This window comes from Dreissena polymorpha, chromosome 5 (assembly GCF_020536995.1).
Source record: "Dreissena polymorpha isolate Duluth1 chromosome 5, UMN_Dpol_1.0, whole genome shotgun sequence".
In the NCBI taxonomy this organism is placed as follows: Eukaryota; Metazoa; Mollusca; class Bivalvia; order Myida; family Dreissenidae; genus Dreissena; species Dreissena polymorpha.
In genome coordinates this window covers 61,956,746-61,977,181 of record NC_068359.1, presented here as the reverse complement: position 1 = coordinate 61,977,181, position 20,436 = coordinate 61,956,746, and the positions used below count along the sequence as shown (strand labels likewise).

The 20,436-nt window shown below is 35.8% G+C and overlaps 1 protein-coding gene and 1 long non-coding RNA gene across 5 annotated transcripts in view; one reads left to right on the top strand and one right to left on the bottom strand.

The window, feature by feature from the left end:
• LOC127831638 (eukaryotic translation initiation factor 4B-like) overlaps nucleotides 1-20,436 on the top strand; it is a 34,983-nt gene that overhangs the window by 6,664 nt on the left and 7,883 nt on the right. For 2 of the 4 annotated variants that reach the window (XM_052356635.1, XM_052356638.1), the window contains exons 2-4: nucleotides 10,814-11,018; nucleotides 13,213-13,320; nucleotides 18,957-19,014. In XM_052356635.1, coding sequence (XP_052212595.1) covers nucleotides 10,842-11,018; nucleotides 13,213-13,320; nucleotides 18,957-19,014 — 343 coding nt within the window. In that variant the 5' untranslated portion in view covers nucleotides 10,814-10,841. Of the gene's footprint in view, nucleotides 1-9,093; nucleotides 9,304-10,813; nucleotides 11,019-13,212; nucleotides 13,321-18,956; nucleotides 19,015-20,436 lie in introns of those variants that run through there. The other 2 variants (XM_052356637.1, XM_052356636.1) reach the window with 2 other exon arrangements.
• The window catches only part of LOC127831640 (uncharacterized), a 228,176-nt gene continuing 209,351 nt past the window's right edge, over nucleotides 1,612-20,436 (bottom strand). Inside the window, exons 2-3 of the long non-coding RNA XR_008026423.1 lie at nucleotides 10,273-10,365; nucleotides 1,612-1,833 (exon numbers count right to left, since the gene is read on the bottom strand). This is a non-coding gene — a long non-coding RNA (uncharacterized LOC127831640). The remainder of the gene's footprint in view (nucleotides 1,834-10,272; nucleotides 10,366-20,436) is intronic.

Below are 20,436 nucleotides of genomic sequence, written 5' to 3'. Positions count from 1 at the left end.
TTTTCACGAGCTCGGTCTTATTCAACGCAGAAATGAATTTCCTTTCTGGAAATGTATATGTCTTGCAATATTTTTACAAATGCTGGGTCAACTTTTAAGAAATAACACGATACACAACACGCATGACCCAGTTGACAGTGATCATGTATTCTTTAAGACTGAAATCTTCACGGAGTAAAGGGCAACTTCCCTACAAAGTTCATGTAGTTCGATACCATAATTCAATAAAACGTATGAAAAAACATTATTACCGTTCTTGTCGTTACATTCTGCATCAAGACTAACTGTCCAGCGCCGTTTGAAACCTTTGTTTACATACATTTCAACTAACTGACATTTTAAACATACGAGTGATTTCATTGGTCCAATGCGGAGGTGTGTCTTTACAACTGGAGATTTCATTCATAAAGAATACATGATCACTGTCAACTGGGTCATGCGTGTTGTGTATCGTGTTATTTCTTAAAAGTTGACCCAGCATTTGTAAAAATATTGCAAGACATATACATTTCCAGAAAGGAAATTCATTTCTGCGTTGAATAAGACCGAGCTCGTGAAAATCGCTGCACAATTGATGAAGATATGGCTGTTCAAAGCGATGCACCCCGTTTTGGGGTGATTTTGAGTTGCATACCTTGTTATATATATATTTGATAGTGAAATTTTTTTTTTCAGAAAAGTTAATTTTTCGTTATAATATGATTATTTATCATTCAAAATGATGTTTTCACTAATTAATATCATAGCCACACGCTAACCACCTGTGGGGAAAAGTGCTTTTTGTACTAAAAAAAATTGAATGAATATTACAATAATACATTCTGAATACTTTAGTATGTAATAAACAGTTTTGTCTGAGAAAATCACTAAATTTTATATATTTATTCAAATTCACATAAATCATATTTCAAAAAAACATAATTACATTGTACTTCAAATCCTTTCACACAATACTGAAAAAAATGCACAGTTTCTGATTGTTATTGATTCTTTATTAATTTATACATGTACCATTTTTTAATCTTGATGCATCCTCAATTGTATAATGCTCTGGGTCACTGGTGTGATCCCCAGTGTGGGAGCATTCTTAAGAAATCTCCAAGAGACACCTAAGTACTGGTTCTAGGCCCAGGAAACGAACTCAAGAGCATTTTACATACATGTACGTAGTTAGTACTTTAAATTTAATCGAACTAAAAATGGGTTAAAACTAACAACTGAAACCCTTATTAATACATTTTATTTTGAATCAAGCAAATGTGCAAATTCATTAAAAATAATGAGTAAAATTTAAAAATTCTACTTTAAAGTAATCATGATAATTTAGATCTTCAGAATATTTAATGATGATAATGATACAATTATATATTCCCTAAATGATAAAAATAAAACATGTAATGTTAATTTATGAAAAAAACGTTTTAATTTTATCAATATCATGGTAATTACAACTAGATACAGGCAATTAGATCAGAAACGTGCATTAATTATATTAATGAACAACCCAGACATTTGTAGTGATTTATGGTCACTATCACAGGTGGTTAGCGTGTGGCTATGATATTAATTAGTGAAAACATCATTTTGAATGATAAATAATCATATTATAACGAAAAATTAACTTTTCTGAAAAAAAATATTTCACTATCAAATATATATATAACAAGGTATGCAACTCAAAATCACCCCAAAACGGGGTGCATCGCTTTGAACAGCCATATCTTCATCAATTGTGCAGCGATTTTCACGATCTCGGTCTTATTCAACGCAGAAATGAATTTCCTCTCTGGAAATGTATATGTCTTGCAATATTTTTACAAATGCTGGGTCAACCTTTAAGAAATAACACAATACACAACACGCATGACCCAGTTGACAGTGATCATGCTGTCTTTAAGACTGAAATCTTCACGGAGTAAAGGGCAACTTCCCTACAAAGTTCATGTAGTTCGATACCATAATTCAATAAAACGTATGAAAAAACATTATTACCGTTCTTGTCGTTACATTCTGCATCAAGACTAACTGTCCAGCGCCGTTTGAAACCTTTGTTTACATACATTTCAACTAACTGACATTTTAAACATACGAGTGATTTCATTGGTCCAATGCGGAGGTGTGTCTTTACAACTGGAGATTTCATTCATAAAGAATACATGATCACTGTCAACTGGGTCATGCGTGTTGTGTATCGTGTTATTTCTTAAAATTTGACCCAGCATTTGTAAAAATATTGCAAGACATATACATTTCCAGAAAGGAAATTCATTTCTGCGTTGAATAAGACCGAGATCGTGAAAATCGCTGCACAATTGATGAAGATATGGCTGTTCAAAGCGATGCACCCCGTTTTGGGGTGATTTTGAGTTGCATACCTTGTTATATATATATTTGATAGTGAAATATTTTTTTTCAGAAAAGTTAATTTTTCGTTATAATATGATTATTTATCATTCAAAATGATGTTTTCACTAATTAATATCATAGCCACACGCTAACCACCTGTGGTCACTATTTGATTAACGTTCTATACATGACCTGTCATAAAAGGTATTTTTTAGCCAGTATTACAATCGGCAATGATAGTCTGTATTGCATACATATTCCAACGTCTATTATCGATTCGCTTCCTCAAACTGAACAAATATTTAATGTTTACATCGCGAAACGTAATGCATCCAGTTTCACTTTCGGTTTGGTTGGTTTTGTAAACACCGTAATTTCATCTTAAAAATTGGATGATAGGGTGATTAAATAATAATGGAAAAGTAAATCGCTTGGATAATAGGTCAAAATGCAACACAAATGAACGTTAATAGTGCTATTAATATCAAAGTTTCGGTAAAAAGTTTGGCGCTAGTTCAACGCGCATCGTATATAGCCTCATAACAATAGACTGACAACCTTTTGGGTAGTAAAGTAGTAATACAAGGCAATATGGCGACCGTTAGCCACGAGGCCTATCTTACGGAGGAATCCGAGATAGCCGATGTATCACGATTGACGTTTTTTGGTAAACTCGCGCAGTAGTCAAGTCATACCAAAGTCAACTCATCCCTTATTCAAACTATTGATGTGTTAATGGGTTCTATATGGGCAATTTATGCATACACTCAAATGAGACACACTTTTAAAATTTAGTTCAATTATTTTTTATGATATCTCTACATGCAATATTGTATTTTTTTTATATTTTCACATAATAACACATAGTTTCACTTTTTTTTTCCAGATTTACATGATAGTCACAATTATGATGAAATCATGGTTTTTACTAGTTCTGGCTACCATAACTTTAAATTAAATGTCGGTTTTTTATATTTTTGACAGGTCTGTCAACACTAATAATGTTCGCTGAAGTTTCTTAAGCTAGGTTTTTATTTTTTATTTCAATGTTGAAAAATATGTTGTTTAACAAATGTTTTCATGCACATTTTTTATTTTATTTTAATATTAACACATTTTAATAAATGTTTTCTAGCACACAGTTTCGGGGCCAAAAACCCTTCTTCGCAATGGGCCTTTTTTTCTTCCCCTTAACCAAAAAGGCCCTTTAATCTACAGAAATTTCTTTTAAATCATGCATTTTTCTCTAAATTTCCAATCTACCTCAGTATTTTTCACTCCCCAAAGCCAGAAAATTGTGTCTTTTTTTCTCCTGAAAAAAAGACCTTGGCCCTTTCCCCAAAGTTGGTGTTTTGGCCCTGAGTTTAAAACATGAGTTCATGGTTAATTATCGCTTAAGTATATTAAATATAAATCGTGTAAAGATGATGTACATATTATACAAACATGAATTTAAAATGCATTAAGGTTCTGGGTGTATAAATTAAATATTAAGTTATACAGCAAATATAATTAAAATCATTTTGTAAGTATTGTAATAACTTATAGACATCACGTTAACTAAGTATAGAATGAATTGCATGGTTCTTACCTTTTTCTCTTGTTCTGAGTTGCCGAAAATCGCATTCTATAGCTTGCTTCCTTGGACCTACACTCCTTGAACACAAAATACTCGGATATTCCATCACACAAAAATATGTATGTACATGTATTCACTTATAGTTGTACTCACGTAGTCCGCTGCACAGAGATGTCGATTATGATACCTATAAAATGCTTAATTCAGTCTATTTATATACATAAATAAGAAACATTGATCAATTATGAAATAACCGCATGCAACAAGCAAGATTTAATTTTCTTTTTTATGCCCTCGGATCGAATGATCAGAAGTATATTGTTTTTTGTCCTGTCTGTCGGTCGGTTGTCCGTCCATCCGTCCGTCTGTCTGTCTCAAAACATTAACCTTGGTTGAAGTTCTTTAAGGTCAATGGTCAAATATATGGCTTCAAAGCGGTGCAGTAGGGGGCATTGTGTTTCACAAACACAGCTCTTGTTTCTCTCTAATTCATGGACACAATAGGCATAAATACTCATCAAAGTAGATTTTAGGCGTTAAACATGATTATAAAAGTAAAACTGATTAATTACTATAAATGGCGCGGCAGAGGCCGACGCGTATCCCTACGCTGCATGTTTGACCCAGGGGCGCCCCATGGTTGGTAATGGGTCCATGCATAGTTGAAATTGACCGAATTGTCATAAGAGAAGTTCAGTATTAATTAGAAGTGAATCGCTGTAAAATGAAGAAATTATAGTAAAAGACAATTTTGGGTGGGTGTGGCCTATTATGGGCAGTGTGCCCCAGAGTTGTTAAAGGGGCCATACATAGTTGAGATTGACCTTATTGTCATAAGAGATGTTCAGTATCAATTTGAAGTAAATCGGTGTAGAAATGAAGAAATTATAGTAAAAGGCAATTTTGGGTGGGCGTGGCCTATGTGGGCGGGGCGCCCCAGGGTTGGTAATGGTCCCATGCATAGTTGAGATTGACTGTATTGTCATAAAAGAGGTTCAGTATTCATTTGAAGTGAATCGGTGTAGAAATGAAGAAATTATAGTAAAAGTCAATTTTGGGTGGGAGTGGCCTATTTGGGTGTGGCCTATTATGGGCGGGGCACCCCAGGGTTGGAAATGGGGCCATACATAGTTGAGATTGACCGTATTGTCATGAGAGGAGTTCAGTATCAATTTGAAGTGAATCATGGTAGAAATTAAGAAATTATAGTAAAAGACAATTTTGGGTGGGCGTGGCCTATGTGGGCGGGACGCCCCAGGGTTGGTAATGGGGTCTTACATAGTTGAGATTGACTGTATTGTCATAAGAGAGGTTCAGTATCAATTTGAAGTAAATCAGTGTAGAAATGAAGAAATTATAGTAAAAGGCAATTTTGGTTGGGCATGGCCTATGTGGCCGGGGCGCCCCAGGGTTGGTAATGGGGCCATGCATAGTTGAGATTGACCTTAGTGTCATAAGAGAGGCTCAGTATTAATTTGAAGTAAATCGGTGCAGAAATGAAGAAGTTAATGTAAAATAACATCAAAAATGAATGAAAATCTCTGACCCGGCCCCGCCCCAACCCCCATAACTTTTGACCCAGGGGTCAGATCAAAATTTCGTCACTGTCACCGTTGCACATATGCTCATAGCTACCATGTATGTAAGTTTCAAGGTTCTAGTGCTAATAGTGTAGGAGGAGCAGTTGGCCAGGACGGACGGACAGACGCACATCAATACAATATCCCCACTTTTTCTCCAAAAAACGTGGGGATAACAAGATATATTAACTTCAATTGAATCTTGCGCAGTTATACAACACCTTTTAGACCATTATCCGTGTTGTGACAAACATTTAAGTAAAAACGAATAATTATCATACCAATTAACTTTTGTTGATTATTGTTCGGCAATTTTATTAAACATTTGCAGTATATAACACCTTTCCCACCACTTTCACACAGGCATATTACCCATGAAAAACATCAACCACAAGTGAAAAGAGATGTTAATTATGATAACTGTTAATATACAGTGTATATTCAGATAATTGAAAAAAAACATCATCTCTATGATTAATACTTATGACTAATTTTTAGCTCGGCGTTTTGGGAGAAAACCCGAGGTATTGTTATAGCCAGCTCGTCGTCCGTCGTCCGACTTGTGCTAAAACCTTAACATTGGCTCTAAAGTCAAAGTGCTTCCACCTACAACTTTGAAACTTCATATGTAGATGCACCTGTCCTTGATGAGTTATACATGCCACACCCATTTTGGGGTCACTAGGTCAAAGGTCAAGGCCACTGTGACCTCTAAAAAAGAATAATAATATGACAAGCTTTCATTTATTCAAAACTGCTCCGTAGCCAAGCGTGGCACCCGTTATGTGGTGCTCTTGTTAATTATTTAAACTAATGATCATAATCCTACATTTATTACTGAATAATTTTTTTTTGGTGGGGGGGGGGGGGCGAGTTCACTTAAAAACGTGAGAGTTGACCAAAAACCTATGGGATTGACAAAAAACGTTCGAGTTGACTTAGGTACGAGTTGACCGGCACCCCTTATAACCTTGTTTACAAGACCACACCAAAATAAAAAATATCTTAGTAAAATCAAATGGCAGGAAATTGCAGTTATAATTCAACTTTTGTCTCAACTTTTGTGAGTGCTGAATTACCTTCAGGTGATGACATAATTTTGCCCAAGGCAAAGAAAGAACTCATCAAATTCAAAATACACAGGGATCAGAGACTCAGAGGGAGAGAGTGTTTTAGGAAAAAGTGTGCTGTTCATGAGACTAAGTTTTGTTATGAGTATTTAGGATGTTGAATGACAGACAAAGAAATATAATAATGATTATAAAAAAGTGATTTGTGTTGTGTTACATGTTAGGATGAGATCCATTAGTACACACCTCATACATCTACAAGTTTTGAATGCAATTAAATTTGTCAAAACTATTAGTGAATAATGCTTATTAACCTATTACCACTTTGATACGAATTTTTAGACATTTGTAGTCCCTTAGAAAGTTGCATTTAATTAAAGACCTTTCTTACTAGATTCAACTTTTAACGGCAACATTTCCAACACTTAGATACTGATGAGCAGCTAACAGCATTAAACCTGAACAGACTGTGAGTTTCTTGCAGGCTGTTCTGATTTTATGCTGTTTGCACATAGCAATTTTTACTTTGCTTCTGAGTGGGAAAGGGTTGAATTAACTGTCATCTGTGTTCCACATAGACCCGTGACATGTACTGAAATACCACTGTAGAGTATATAAATCTACAAACTTAAAACAGTTGTAGGTTTTAAAAATAGCAATATAAATAAATATTAAACTGAAGCATGTTTGTAAGTTGTTTTCAATTTACATCTTTTTACCAGTGTTTTTTGGGGGCCAAATTTAAGTATATATTTTTCTTTAATGAAGCTTTTCCAAATTCAAATTGCCCTGGTCCCATTGTGCCTTTTCCTTTTTTTTACATTTAAAAAAAAAATTCCCTATGATATGCTCAAGTGACGCATGCAGTTTATTCATGCCAGTGACGTGGTCATGACTGATGATAAAAGACACAAAGTGTTCTTTTCCTCAATAAATTGAATATTATGGGTCATCACAATTCGATGTTTACCACTTAAATCTAGTGGCATAAATAGGTCAGAGAGATTGGATGCAAATATCTGTGTTTTGATGCCAGCAAATTGAAATTGGTCTGTTTTTATGCCTTGGTAGGGTGGCATATAGCAGTTGAACTGTCCGTCAGTATGTCAGTCTGTCCGTCCGTCCGAAAAAACTTTAACGTTGGCCATAACTTTTGCAATATTGAAGATAGCAACTTGATATTTGGCATGCATGTGTATCTCATGAAGCTGCACATTTTGAGTGGTGGAAGTTCAAGGTCATCCTTCAAGGTCAAAGGTCAATTTTTTTATTATTATTTCAAAGCGGCGCAATAGGGGGCATTGTGTTTCTGACGAACACATCCCTTGTTTACCCAATGAATTATTCTGCCTTGCTTTAACCCCACAAAATCCTGACCAACGAGTCAACATCAATCAGTATTTTTTTGAATGGGGCCGGGTCCCTGGGTGGCGTTTTTACTTAAATTGGGAAGAAATGTTCTTATTATGCCCCTGGTAGGGTGGCATTATAATAGCAGCCTGTCTGGCACTCCCATTTTCGGGACTTTTTCTGCCCCCGGATCAAATGATCAGGGGTATATTGTTTGTGGCATGTCTGTCTGTCTGTCAGTCATTCATTGTGTGTGTCTGTCCCAAAACTTTAACCTTGTTCATAACTTTTGCAATATTGAAGATAGCAAATTGATATTTGGCATGCATGTGTATCTCATGGAGCTACACATCTTGAGTGGTGAAAGGTCAAGGTCATCCTTCAATGTCAAAGGTCATCCTTCAAGGTCAAAGGTCAAATATTTGGCTTCAAAGCGGCGCAGTAGGGGGCATTGTGTCTCTGACAAACACATCTCTTGTTAAAAAAAGCTTCAAGATACTGACTTGATGTTTGGTGTGTAAGTCTACTCACATGACTTACAGATAAAGTGCAAGTGTCCTTCCCATCCATTGATTAATCGTTAAGTTATGGGCCTTGGATTTTTTCTCTGTAATAACCGTTTTCATTTTATTTTTATGAAATGCTTTCGGATATGTACATGTAGCTGATTTAGCTACATTGTGTATGTCAGTCTACCTAGATGACTTAAAGATGAAGTTTGAGTTTTGTTCCGGTCTGTTGTTTTTGCCAAAGTTATGGGCCATGGACTTTAAAATGTCTGTTTTCTGGTGTTCTTGTTTACGAAACCCTTTTAGATATTTAGTTGATTTTTGGTATGTGTTTCTATTTACATGACACTAAGATGAAGTATGAGTTGTGTTCCAATTTTTCTTTAATGAAATGCTTTCAGAATCCGATATAAAGCTGATATTTTTTTAGTTTCTATACAATAATTGCTTTCCTGATTTTTTTTTTCGAAAGCGCTTTATGATATTTTATAATCTGCATTTTGGTATGTGAGTCAACCAACATGACTTGCCCAGTGGCTTACAGTCATTCACCAATTTCTTTCCCTGTTTGTCATCACAACAACACAAACAAAATGTACCAACTGAACAGCAAAGTTATAACGATTAGGAATTTGTTCGCCATTTTAAACTCAATGAAACTGAGAACTAGCAAGATAACTCGCTTGGTGTGTTCAAACATTTATTAATGTCAATAGGTCATTGAACCATCCAGTGTATATAGGTCATTTAACCATTGATAATAGTCAGCAAGTCACAGGTGAGATCATTATAAAGTCTGCAGATCCATTAATAGGCTACGCAAGCAATTGTAGCTAAGTTTTTAACGTTGGTTGTTTTTATTAAAACAAGTAAGTGCTACACAGATCTTGAAATGAATCTGTTTCAAAATTGAACATATGTTGTTGTCTGATGACATTGCAGCTCATTCATGATTGATGAGATAACATGAATGTACATAGTATGTGTAATTGTCCCCTACCGGTGAAATCGGAGGGGACTTATGGTTTGCGCTCTGTGAGTCCGTGAGTCTGTCACACTTTTCTGGATCCTGCAATAACTTTAAAAGATCTTCATATTTTTTCATGAAACTTAAAACACGGACAGATGGCAATATGGAGATTATGCATGTCATTTCATTTTGTTCCTACATCAAGAATTCTGGTTGCTATGGCAACAAATAGACTAGAAATATTACTGAAAATGGTGGAGCTTCAATGTTAGGGGACCATATTGCTTGACAATACATGAAGTCTTGCTTAAACAGTATTTTGCAGTGCTATTTAAACTTTTTGCAATAAGCAATTTTCAAAGTTGCAGTGAGGGTAAGATAAATCCTAAGACAAATTCACAGCTTATAAATTGAAATTCTGCATAATAGTAATGCTAACAGCAGTAGAATGTAGATTGACAATCTCAAGGAAGACACCAGCCTAGAAATTTTGGTCTTACAAAGTCACAGTTCCCTCTGGGTTTCAAAAATTTGTCACCACTTTTTTTACCAAAATCAACAAGTTTAAGCCACAGGTGGTTAGCGTGTGGCTATGATATTAATTAGTGAAAACATCATTTTGAATGATAAATAATCATATTATAACGAAAAATTAACTTTTCTGAAAAAAAATATTTCACTATCAAATATATATATAACAAGGTATGCAACTCAAAATCACCCCATAACGGGGTGCATCGCTTTGAACAGCCATATCTTCATCAATTGTGCAGCGATTTTCACGATCTCGGTCTTATTCAACGCAGAAATGAATTTCCTTTCTGGAAATGTATATGTCTTGCAATATTTTTACAAATGCTGGGTCAACTTTTAAGAAATAACACGATACACAACACGCATGACCCAGTTGACAGTGATCATGTATTCTTTATGAATGAAATCTCCAGTTGTAAAGACACACCTCCGCATTGGACCAATGAAATCACTCGTATGTTTAAAATGTCAGTTAGTTGAAATGTATTTGATAGTGAAATATTTTTTTTCAGAAAAGTTAATTTTTCGTTATAATATGATTATTTATCATTCAAAATGATGTTTTCACTAATTAATATCATAGCCACACGCTAACCACCTGTGGTTTAAGCATTAAATGTTATCATTGGAAGTCAACAAGTGAATTGTACATATAAATGCTTTTTTGGTTTTTCAATTTTCAAAAATTGAACGGTTATGTATCTGTTGAAACTTAAGTGTATATATTTAGTATATTTGTTTGCTATGCAATATTAACAGCATTCCATTATCGCTTCAAGGTGTCTTGAGATATTGCATGGAAAAGCCTTCATTACATACTGTAATCTTGCTGCTTTTAATCTGGTTCATGAAATGATTCAAAGGCTCACTTTCAGATCTTGATCCATCAAACACTGTCCCAAAATGAGCTACAGAGGAGATAGAGGAGGAGATAGAGAGAGAAGGCCCAGGGCTCCCATGAACTACAGGGGCCCCGAGGACGATAAAAAGGTCCCCAATAACCCACCGTTCAGAGCCTTCATTGGCAACCTCTCATATGATGCTACAGAAGAGCATATACAGGATTTCTTTGGTGAATCTGTAAGATTTTTTCTCTACATTTTGTTGACATTAAGTTTTTTGTCCCCAGCCAAATATCACAAAATAGATGTTTAATTTCAGGGATATTTTTTGTGCAATCGAGAAAAGTAGAGGTATCAGCCCAATTGGGAAAAAATAGCGCAAAAAAACTGAAATTGGGTAAATTCCCATCATGAAGTCTCCAGTTTTGATTTGTTGCTGACAACTACTTTAAAATTGATAACTACACACATGTACGTGTTGTCAATATTATATTTACTTAGGTTCAAGCCATAGAGCTCCATAGGGAAATAACTAAATATTTCATTTTGTTTATAAAAAACAACAACTTCAAAATCAATTGGGCTTTTTTGGGAAAGCAATTGGGAAATTGTTAGTTTTTCCCCATTGTGAAACCAGTAATTTATTAAGAAGGAAAAAAATCGCTGAATTCATAACTTCGCAATTACTGCAATATGCTGCTTGCAACAAGGTATTCTGTAATAACTTTGTACATTTGTTACTCTTCATTTTGTTGTCACTGGTAAGACTCATGTTTTTAGTTTCAATGTCAAGGTCACACACTGGGGTCAAACATTACAAATTAAGACTGAATATGCCTCATTTTGTAAGGATTCTACCATACATGAAGGCTATCCATCGTCTGGAGCTAAGTCATTTAATACAAATTACTCATTACTCCATCACAGAAATATGTAATAATTCACATATCATTATGTACAGTTGTTCTCCTTTAAATGATTGCATGTCACATGTAAGACTCATATCTCAAGTGATAAGGTCAAGGTCACACCCTTAGGTAAAATGTTATATATATGGATTAAATATGCCTAATTTATTTTATGCCCCCGGATCTAATGATTGGGGGTTTATTGTTTTTGGTCTGTCTGTCTGTCTGTGTGTCTGTCTGTCTGTCCTGTCCTGTCCCGTCCCGTCTGTCTGTCTCAGTCATTGTATGTGTCACAAAACTTTTGCAATATTGAAGATAGCAACTTTATATTTGGCATGCATGTGTATCTCATAAAGCTGCACATTTTGAGTGGTTAAAGGTCAAGGTCATCCTTCAAGGTCAAAGGTAAAATATATGGCTTCAACGCGGCGCAATAGGGGGCATTGTGTTTCTGACAAACACATCTCTTGTTTATTCTACCATACATCGATGTTCTCAATCATCTGTGGATGAGAATACTTTAAGATCCAAAACCCTGGAGGCAAGGTCATGGTCATTTATTGAGGTCAAAGATCACACAGTTGATGAGTTATTAATAATTTAGGGAGTAATTGATAATACATCAAGGGATTTTGGAGTAACGTTCTACAATTGTTTTCCTTGTGCATTAAAGGTAAGACTTGAGTCTCTAGGGCCAAGGTCTTAAATTGAGATCAAATGTTGCAGAATTTAATGTTGATTTCATATGCCTTATTTTGTTAGGAATCTACCATACATGAAGGGATTTGCACAAATCCATAAAGAAAATTTTAGTAAGCAGGAGATATCATTTTAAATAATTTGCTTTCTTGTTTGTTTTTATGCCCCCGGATCGAAAGATCGGGGATATTTTGTTTTTGGCCTGTTGTCATTGTATGTGTGCGTGTGTCCCAAAACTTTAACCTTCGTCATAACTTTTGCAATTTTGAACATAGCTCCGTGATATTTGGCATGCATGTGTATCTCATGGAGCTGCACATTTTGAGAAGTGAAAAGTCAAGGTCAAGGTCATCCTTCAAGGTCAAAGGTCAAATATATGTGTCCCAAATTTTAACCAAAACTTTAACCTTCTTCATAACTTTTGCAATATTGAACGTAGCAACTTAATATTTGGCATGCATGTGAATCTCATGGAGCTGCACGTTTTGAGTGGTGAAAAGTCAAGGTCATCCTTCAAGGTCAAAGGTCAAATATATGGCTTCAAAGCGGCGCAATAGGGGGCATTGTGTTTCTGAAAAACACATCTCTTGTTTATTAATAAAAATGTTTTCAGTTACATGTACGACAAAAGCAACCAGGAGTAAACCTGACCAGTGATGTCCATTAAGTTCTTATCATGTTTTAAGGTTAATTAATTTAATATGTATGGAACTTACAGTTATTTTTATCAAGGCCTCTTATAATCATCATTGACCTATGCACATAAAAGTGTTTGAAGAATTTGAATAGAACTCCTTTGTTAAAATGTTCTCATAATCTTTTCAGGCTGTTAGTGTAGACCTATTGGAGTCTGGTGGAAGGCCACGTGGGTATGGATTTGTGGAGTTTGATTCACGACAAGCTCTCATAGATGCACTAGGCATGAATGATGAGGTATGCGCATCATTGTTTAAATTGTTTATGAATATAAAGAGTTTCTAATAGCTCCATTTTCCATGTTAAATATAATACACAATTTAAATTGGCAGTGTATTGCAACTAGTTCAATACCATGGTACCATGAATAATATCGTGTTTTTATTTACGTCTTTGTTTTGTCCACAATACCGTTATCCATGTAATTCAACTTTTGCTGGATTTGTTATTGCTTTTTATGGCCCCTGTTGGGTGGCATATAGCAGTCTCACTGTCCGTCTGTCTGTCCGTTCGTTCGGCGTTCTTTTTTCCTGATTTTTTTACGCAACGCTTAAAGATATTAAGCTGATTTTTGGTATGTGAGTCCACCTTCATGACCTACAGATTCAGTGTAAAATTCTTTCAGTTTGGTTGTTTTTTGAAGAAGATACAGGCCTTTGAGTGATCTAAAGGAAAATAGTTAGCTTTAAAGGGAGATAATTTTTACATATAATTTGGCAGGTACAAGTCATTTTTGACAAGGGAAGTAATATTTTTCCATTTTCCAGATGTTTCTTATGCTGTGCTTTCTGATATTGAGCTAATTTTTGGTATGCAAATATCCATACATTCCCTACAGATGAAGTGTGAAATTCTTGCGTGTGTGTTGACCTGTGGCATATTTATGGGCATCAGACTTAGACATTTTTTATATTAACAGTTGTCCGCAGGTTTTTTACACAGCTAATTTTTGGTAGGTGAGTCTGCCTACATGACCTACAGATGAAGTGTGAAATTCGTTCCATACCGTAATTTTTTGACAAAGATGTGGGCCTTTGACTGATCTACATTTTTGCTTTGGGAAGTAATAAGTTTTAAAGGGAGATCATTTTTATTTATCATTTTTCAGGTACAATGTAATTTTTGACAAGGGAAGTAATATTTTTTAATGGATGTCAGAGGAAGGAACTTCTTTTAATAGAAAGTAAAAGGCATGGACATTGAGACAAAAGTTGATATAGAAATTTTCTCTTTAATAACCATTTTCCAGATTTTTTTCACAACACTTTCAGATGTTGAGCTTATTTTTGGTATGTGACTCTACCTTCATTACCTATTGATGAACTTGAAGTGTGAAATTTGTTCTGGTACATTGGTTTTGGGGGAAGTAATGGGCCTTGGATTTCATAATTTATTATAATAAATGTTATCCCGAATGATTTTCAAGCAACACTTTCAGATATTGAACTGATTTTTGGTATGTGAGTCTACCTTCATGACCTACAGATAAAGTGTGAAATTCGTTCTGGTCAATTGATTTTTGGCCAATTTATGGGCCTTGGACTTATAATTTTTAGCTCACCTGATTGCTCACACATTTGGTTTGTAAACACTCTAGAGGCCACATTTCATGACCGATCTTCATGAAACTTGGTCAGAAGATTTGTCCCAATGATATCTCGATCAAGTTCGAAACTGGGTCATGCTGGGTCAAAAAATAGGTCTCTAGGTCAAAAAAAAGAAAAACCTTGTAAACACTGTACATTTCTTGCCCAATCTTCATGTAACTTTGTCAAAATGTTTGCCTTAATGATATGTTGGTTGAGTTCAAAGTGGTTCCGGTCCGTTGAAAAACATGGCCGCCAGTCGGCGGGGCAGTTTTCCTTGTTTGGCTGTAGAGAAACCTTGTAAACACTCTAGAAGTCTTAATTTTTGCCCAATCATCATGAAAGAAGGTCAAAACATTGGTTTTATTGATATCTCGGACGAGTTCGAAAATGGTCCAGATCGGTAAAAAACATGCCCCCCAGTGGGCGGGGCATTTTTCTCTATATGTATATACATGTAGTGAAAACATGTGAACACACTAGAAGTCACATTTTTGGCCCCATTTTCATGAAATTTGGTCAGAACATTTGTTTCCTTGATATGAGAGGAGTTGAGTTCAAAAATGGTTCCGGTCAGTTGAATAACATGGCTGCGGGAGGGGGGGGGGGCAGTTTTCTTATATTTATATAGTAAAAATAGCTTGTGAACACTCTAGAAATCACATTTTTTGCCCAATCATCATGTAACTTGGTACAGTGGAACCCCTCTAAACCGGACACACCCGGGACCGATAGGAAATTCCGGTTTAGAGAGGATTCCGGTTAAGAGGGGACATTGAATATTTTACTTTCAGAAGGTCAATTACATAGTCTAATTTGGGGAAAAAACACTTTCAGCAAATTGTAATAGTTTATTTACATACAACATTCCTTCATACTTCATCACATTATAACAATACATGTCACTTAATCTGCTGTTTCGAAAGCACAACATAAATCAAACAGTGCACCCTGAAAAACATACAATGGTATATGTATGCATTTGTTATTTTAATTAAGTTCCTTTCTTTACACTGAAAAACATGTCAAGAACGACCTGTGTTTTCAAACATCTACCACGCATAATAGTCTTCATCACCTTGTTTATCATAGCCTGAATGGCTTCCTACATCAAAAACAAAACACACTAAAGAACTCTTAGTTTGTTATCAGTAATTATAATCAGTATTAACACCTCTATTGATCGATATGTACATCACAGGACAAGTATCTTTAAATTGTTTTGCGATATTTACAGTTTGCAAATTTTTCGACCAACTTTATCAATTTCACTCGTCTTTAATCCGCTATTCACAACTTGTTGACACTAGGTCTGAGGTGCGATAAACCAACCCTGAGCGGTTTAGAGAGGTACAATTACGTATGGAATAACCTGATTTTGATCCAAAGAATGACCGGTATTCGGAATTGAGGGGATTCCGCTCTTGAGGAGATATTTTACGCATGGTTTTATAGGAAAAAAAAATGGGACCGACAATTTGTCCGGTTTAGAGAGGATTCCGGTATAGAGAGGATCTGGTTTAGAGGGTTTCTACTGTACAAAGATTGGTTTTATATATATCACATAATTAATGCCAAAATTATTGCCCTTAGATTGTCCAAATTTTCATTATATTATACAAAATTCTTGTAAACACTCTAGAGGTCACAATTTTGTTTCAGATTTTATGAATCTTGGTCATAATATTTATTTTTGTAAGCAAAGTTTGTGTTTGGTAAGGGGGGGGGGGTCAACTCAAAATATAGGTCACCAGGTCAAATCTTACAAAAACAAAAACAAAAACACTCCATATGCCAGAGTTTGGGTTCAATAATGATGAAACTTGACCAGGGTGTTTGTCTGGACAATATCTAGGTCAACTTTGACGTTTGGTCAAGATTGAATGAACAGACTCCTCTCAGGTGAGCAAACTAGGGCCATCTTGGCCCTCTTGTTTTCTATAATAACCGATTTCCTGAGTTTTTTACGCAACGCTTTCAGATAAAGAGCTCATTTATGGTATTTGAGTCTACCTACATGAGCTACAGAAGAAGTGTGTAATTTGTTCATTCATTTGATTTTTGGCGAAGTTATTGGCCTTGGACTTATCTGTATTATAACCTTTTTCCGGAGGTTTTTTGCGCTTTCAGGTATTGAGCTGATGTTTGGTATTTAAGTCTACCTTATTTTCAATATAATAACTGTTTTCCAGAGGTTTTTACGCAAGACTCTCAGATATTGAGCTCATTTTTGGTATGTAAGTCTACCTACATGAGCTGTAGATGAAATGTGAAATTTGTTCCGGTCCATTGATTTTTGGAGAAGTTATGGGCCTTGGACTTTTCTGTATTATAACCAATTTCTGGTGTTTTTTTAACACATAGCTTTCAGATATTGGGCTGATTTTTATGCACCCTTCGAAGAAGAGGGGGTATATTGCTTTGCTCATGTCGGTAGGTCGGTCGGTCGGTCCGTCCGTCCACCAGGTGGTTGTCAGACGATAACTCAAGAACACTTGGGCCTAGGATCATGAAACTTCGTAGGTACATTGATCATGACTCGCAGATGACCCCTATTGATTTTGAGGTCACTAGGTAAAAGGTCAAGGTCACGGAGACCCGAAATAGTAAAATGGTATCCGGATGATAACTCAAGAACGCATACGCCTAGGATCATGAAACTTCATGGGTAGATTGATCATGACTCGCAGATGACCCCTATTGATTTTGAGGTCACTAGGTCAAAGGTCAAGGTCACGGTGACTTGAAATAGTAAAATGATTTTCGGATGATAATTCAAGAACGCATATGCCCAGGATCATGAAACTTCATAGGTAGATTGATCATGACTCGCAGATGACCCTTATTGATTTTCAGGTCACTAGGTCAAAGGTCAAGGTCACGGTGACCCGAAATAGTAAAATGATTTTCAGATGATATCTCAAGAACGCATATGCCTAGGATCATGAAACTTCATAGGTAGATTGACCATGACTCGCAGATGCCCCCTATTGATTTTGAGGTCACAAGGTCAAAGGTCAAGGTCACGGTGACCCGAAATAGTAAAATGATTTTCGGATGATAACTCAAGAACGCTTTTGCCTAGGATCATGACCCTTCAGAGGTACATTGATAGTGACTAGCAGATGACCCCTATTGATTTTCAGGTCACTAGGTCAAAGGTCAAGGTCACAGTGACAAAAAGCGTATTCACACAATGGCTGCCAGTACAACGCACAGCCCATATGGGGGGCATGCATGTTTTACAAACAGCCGTTGTTGTTATTTAAGTCTACCTACATGACTTACAGATGAAGTTTAAGCTAAGTGTTGGTCCATTGAGTTTTGCAAAGTTTTGCTCACTTATGGGCCTTGTTTTCTCTAAAATAACTGCTGTGGGACTTCAAAGCGCAGTAGGGGACATTGTGTTTCAAAAACGTAGCTCTTGTTTAGAAGTATTATGAAATATTTTTGTGTGTTTGTTGGTCATGGGTTTGATACCAAACAGGTGTTTGCATTTATGAAATGCTTGAGCAATTTTATCATCATATTCACCAGAATTCAAAAAATGAAATATATGGGATTATCTGGTAATTAACAACAACGGGAAAAACGTAAGTATGCAGCTATTGATACTGTTGATACAGATGTATTGGGGAATCGATCTCTAGTTGGGATTATGCGTAACTGTGCCTGAAAGGTTTAAAACAAACAGAAATTGTTGTTATAAATAACTTTATACATGTAGTTGTTTTTATGCCCCCGAAGGAGAGCATATAGTGATCGCATTGTCTGTCCGTCTGTCTGTCACACTTTGTGTTTAGGTTTCAAAAATGCTCATAACTTCTATGTCGCTTCAGATGTCACCTTCATATTTGGTATGCATGTGTATGTGGACAAGGCCTTTCCATACGCAAACAGATTTTGACCTTGAACTTAGGGTTCATGTTTAGGTTTCGAAATCTGCGTTTAGGTTTCGAAAAATGCTCATAACTTCTATCAACGCGTTTATCTGGGGCATATGTCATCCTATGGAGACAGCTCTTGTTTTTAAATAGTTCTTACAACCAAATAAATGTAAAAAATATTAACGTTTTGGAGGGAGCAACCCTCACGAATCCACCCCTAACGGCTTTGGGGCGTCTGAAAAAAATATGTGCGATCTGATATAGTTTTTGGAATATTTCCAAAATTACTCTATTTTTTTCAGGATATTTACTCAATAGTGACACTGTCAGCACAATACTTTTAGTTAAATATATCTCAAATATAAAATAAAATCTTACATCAACATGAACTATATTGTAGATGTTGATGAACCGCAAGTTGAGGATTGACTTGGCAGGGGAACAACAAAAGCGTGGGGGTAGGTGCTTCCTGTCATATTACAGCAGGGCTTTTTATGTCTTTAAAGAATGGTTGTTTTTCACAAAATGTATAAGTTTGCAACTCTTTTTTTCTCATTTTGGAAAGTTTCCGACTCCTTTTGTCACAAAACGGGGCAGCCAAGCTGCTTTACAAAGTCTGGGGAGAAAAACTGCCCAGTGACTGCCACCTTTTTTGCTGCAGACAATTTCTTTGGATACCCATTGCATGCAAAGTATAGATTCAGGTTTTGCACATAGTGTTACAAGACTCTCTTACTACAGTCTGGGAAAATACTGTGGAATCACTTATTCTCTTTGCGTTTCCACCAATGCCTGAAATTATAGCCACTGTAAATAGGGTGGCATATAGCAGTTGAACTGTCCGTCAGTCAGTCTGTCAGTCTGTGCGTCCGTCCGAAAACTTTAACATTGGCCATAACTTTTGCATTATAGAAGATAGCAACATGATATTTGGCATGCATGTGTATCTCATGAAGCTGCGCATTTTGAGTGGTGAAAGGTCAAGGTCATCCTTCAAGGTAAAAAGTAAAAAAAATACAGTCCAAGGGAAGTAATAAGCTTTAAAAGTGAGATAATTTCTAAACCTGCCAAATGATATATGGAAATTTTATTTCAAAGCGTTGAAATAGGGGGCGTTGAGTTTCTGACAACACGTCTCTTGTTTAACCATTGTCCAGTTCTTCCCATTAATATTCTGAATTTTTGAACATAAAAAACGTGTTATTAGCGTTTTTTTAATATTCAGTTAAATTAAAACAAAAATATGACCCCATCCGTAAATCCTCTTTGAAAAGGAGTGGGTTTATTGTTTTTCCTGCCTCAGTTGGTCAATGGGTAGGTACCGGGTAAGCATTCATCTTTAATAAATATCTTTCAATATTTCTTGTTGACCAAAGGACAATTTCTCTCTTCTAAACAAAGGCACACAGCTTGCTTTCAATACTTTAAGTTTGGATGGAGGTATTGTTATTAAATTTTTGGGGTAGATAAAATTAGCACAGGCATAATTTTTGGTTGCACTTTTGCACTGAAATTGTGCATTGGTTGCTTATCTGTAGACATGTAGAGGAGCTTGTTTGGCCAAGGTCACTGTTAATAAAAATAGTAAAAGAATGGTTTTAACCAATTTCTAATTAATTAATATTGTGTGTAGATAACTTACAAGTATACATAGCCTTCCCTGTGTGTGTAGATAGCTTACAAGTATACATAGCCTTCCCAGTGTGTGTAGTATATATAGCCTTCACAGTGTGTGTAGATAGCTTACAAGTATACATAGCCTTCCCAGTGTGTGTAGATAGCTTACAAGTATACATAGCCTTCCCAGTGTGTAGATAGCTTACAAGTATACATAGCCTTTCCAGTGTGTGAAGATAGCTTACAAGTATAAGTAGCCTTCC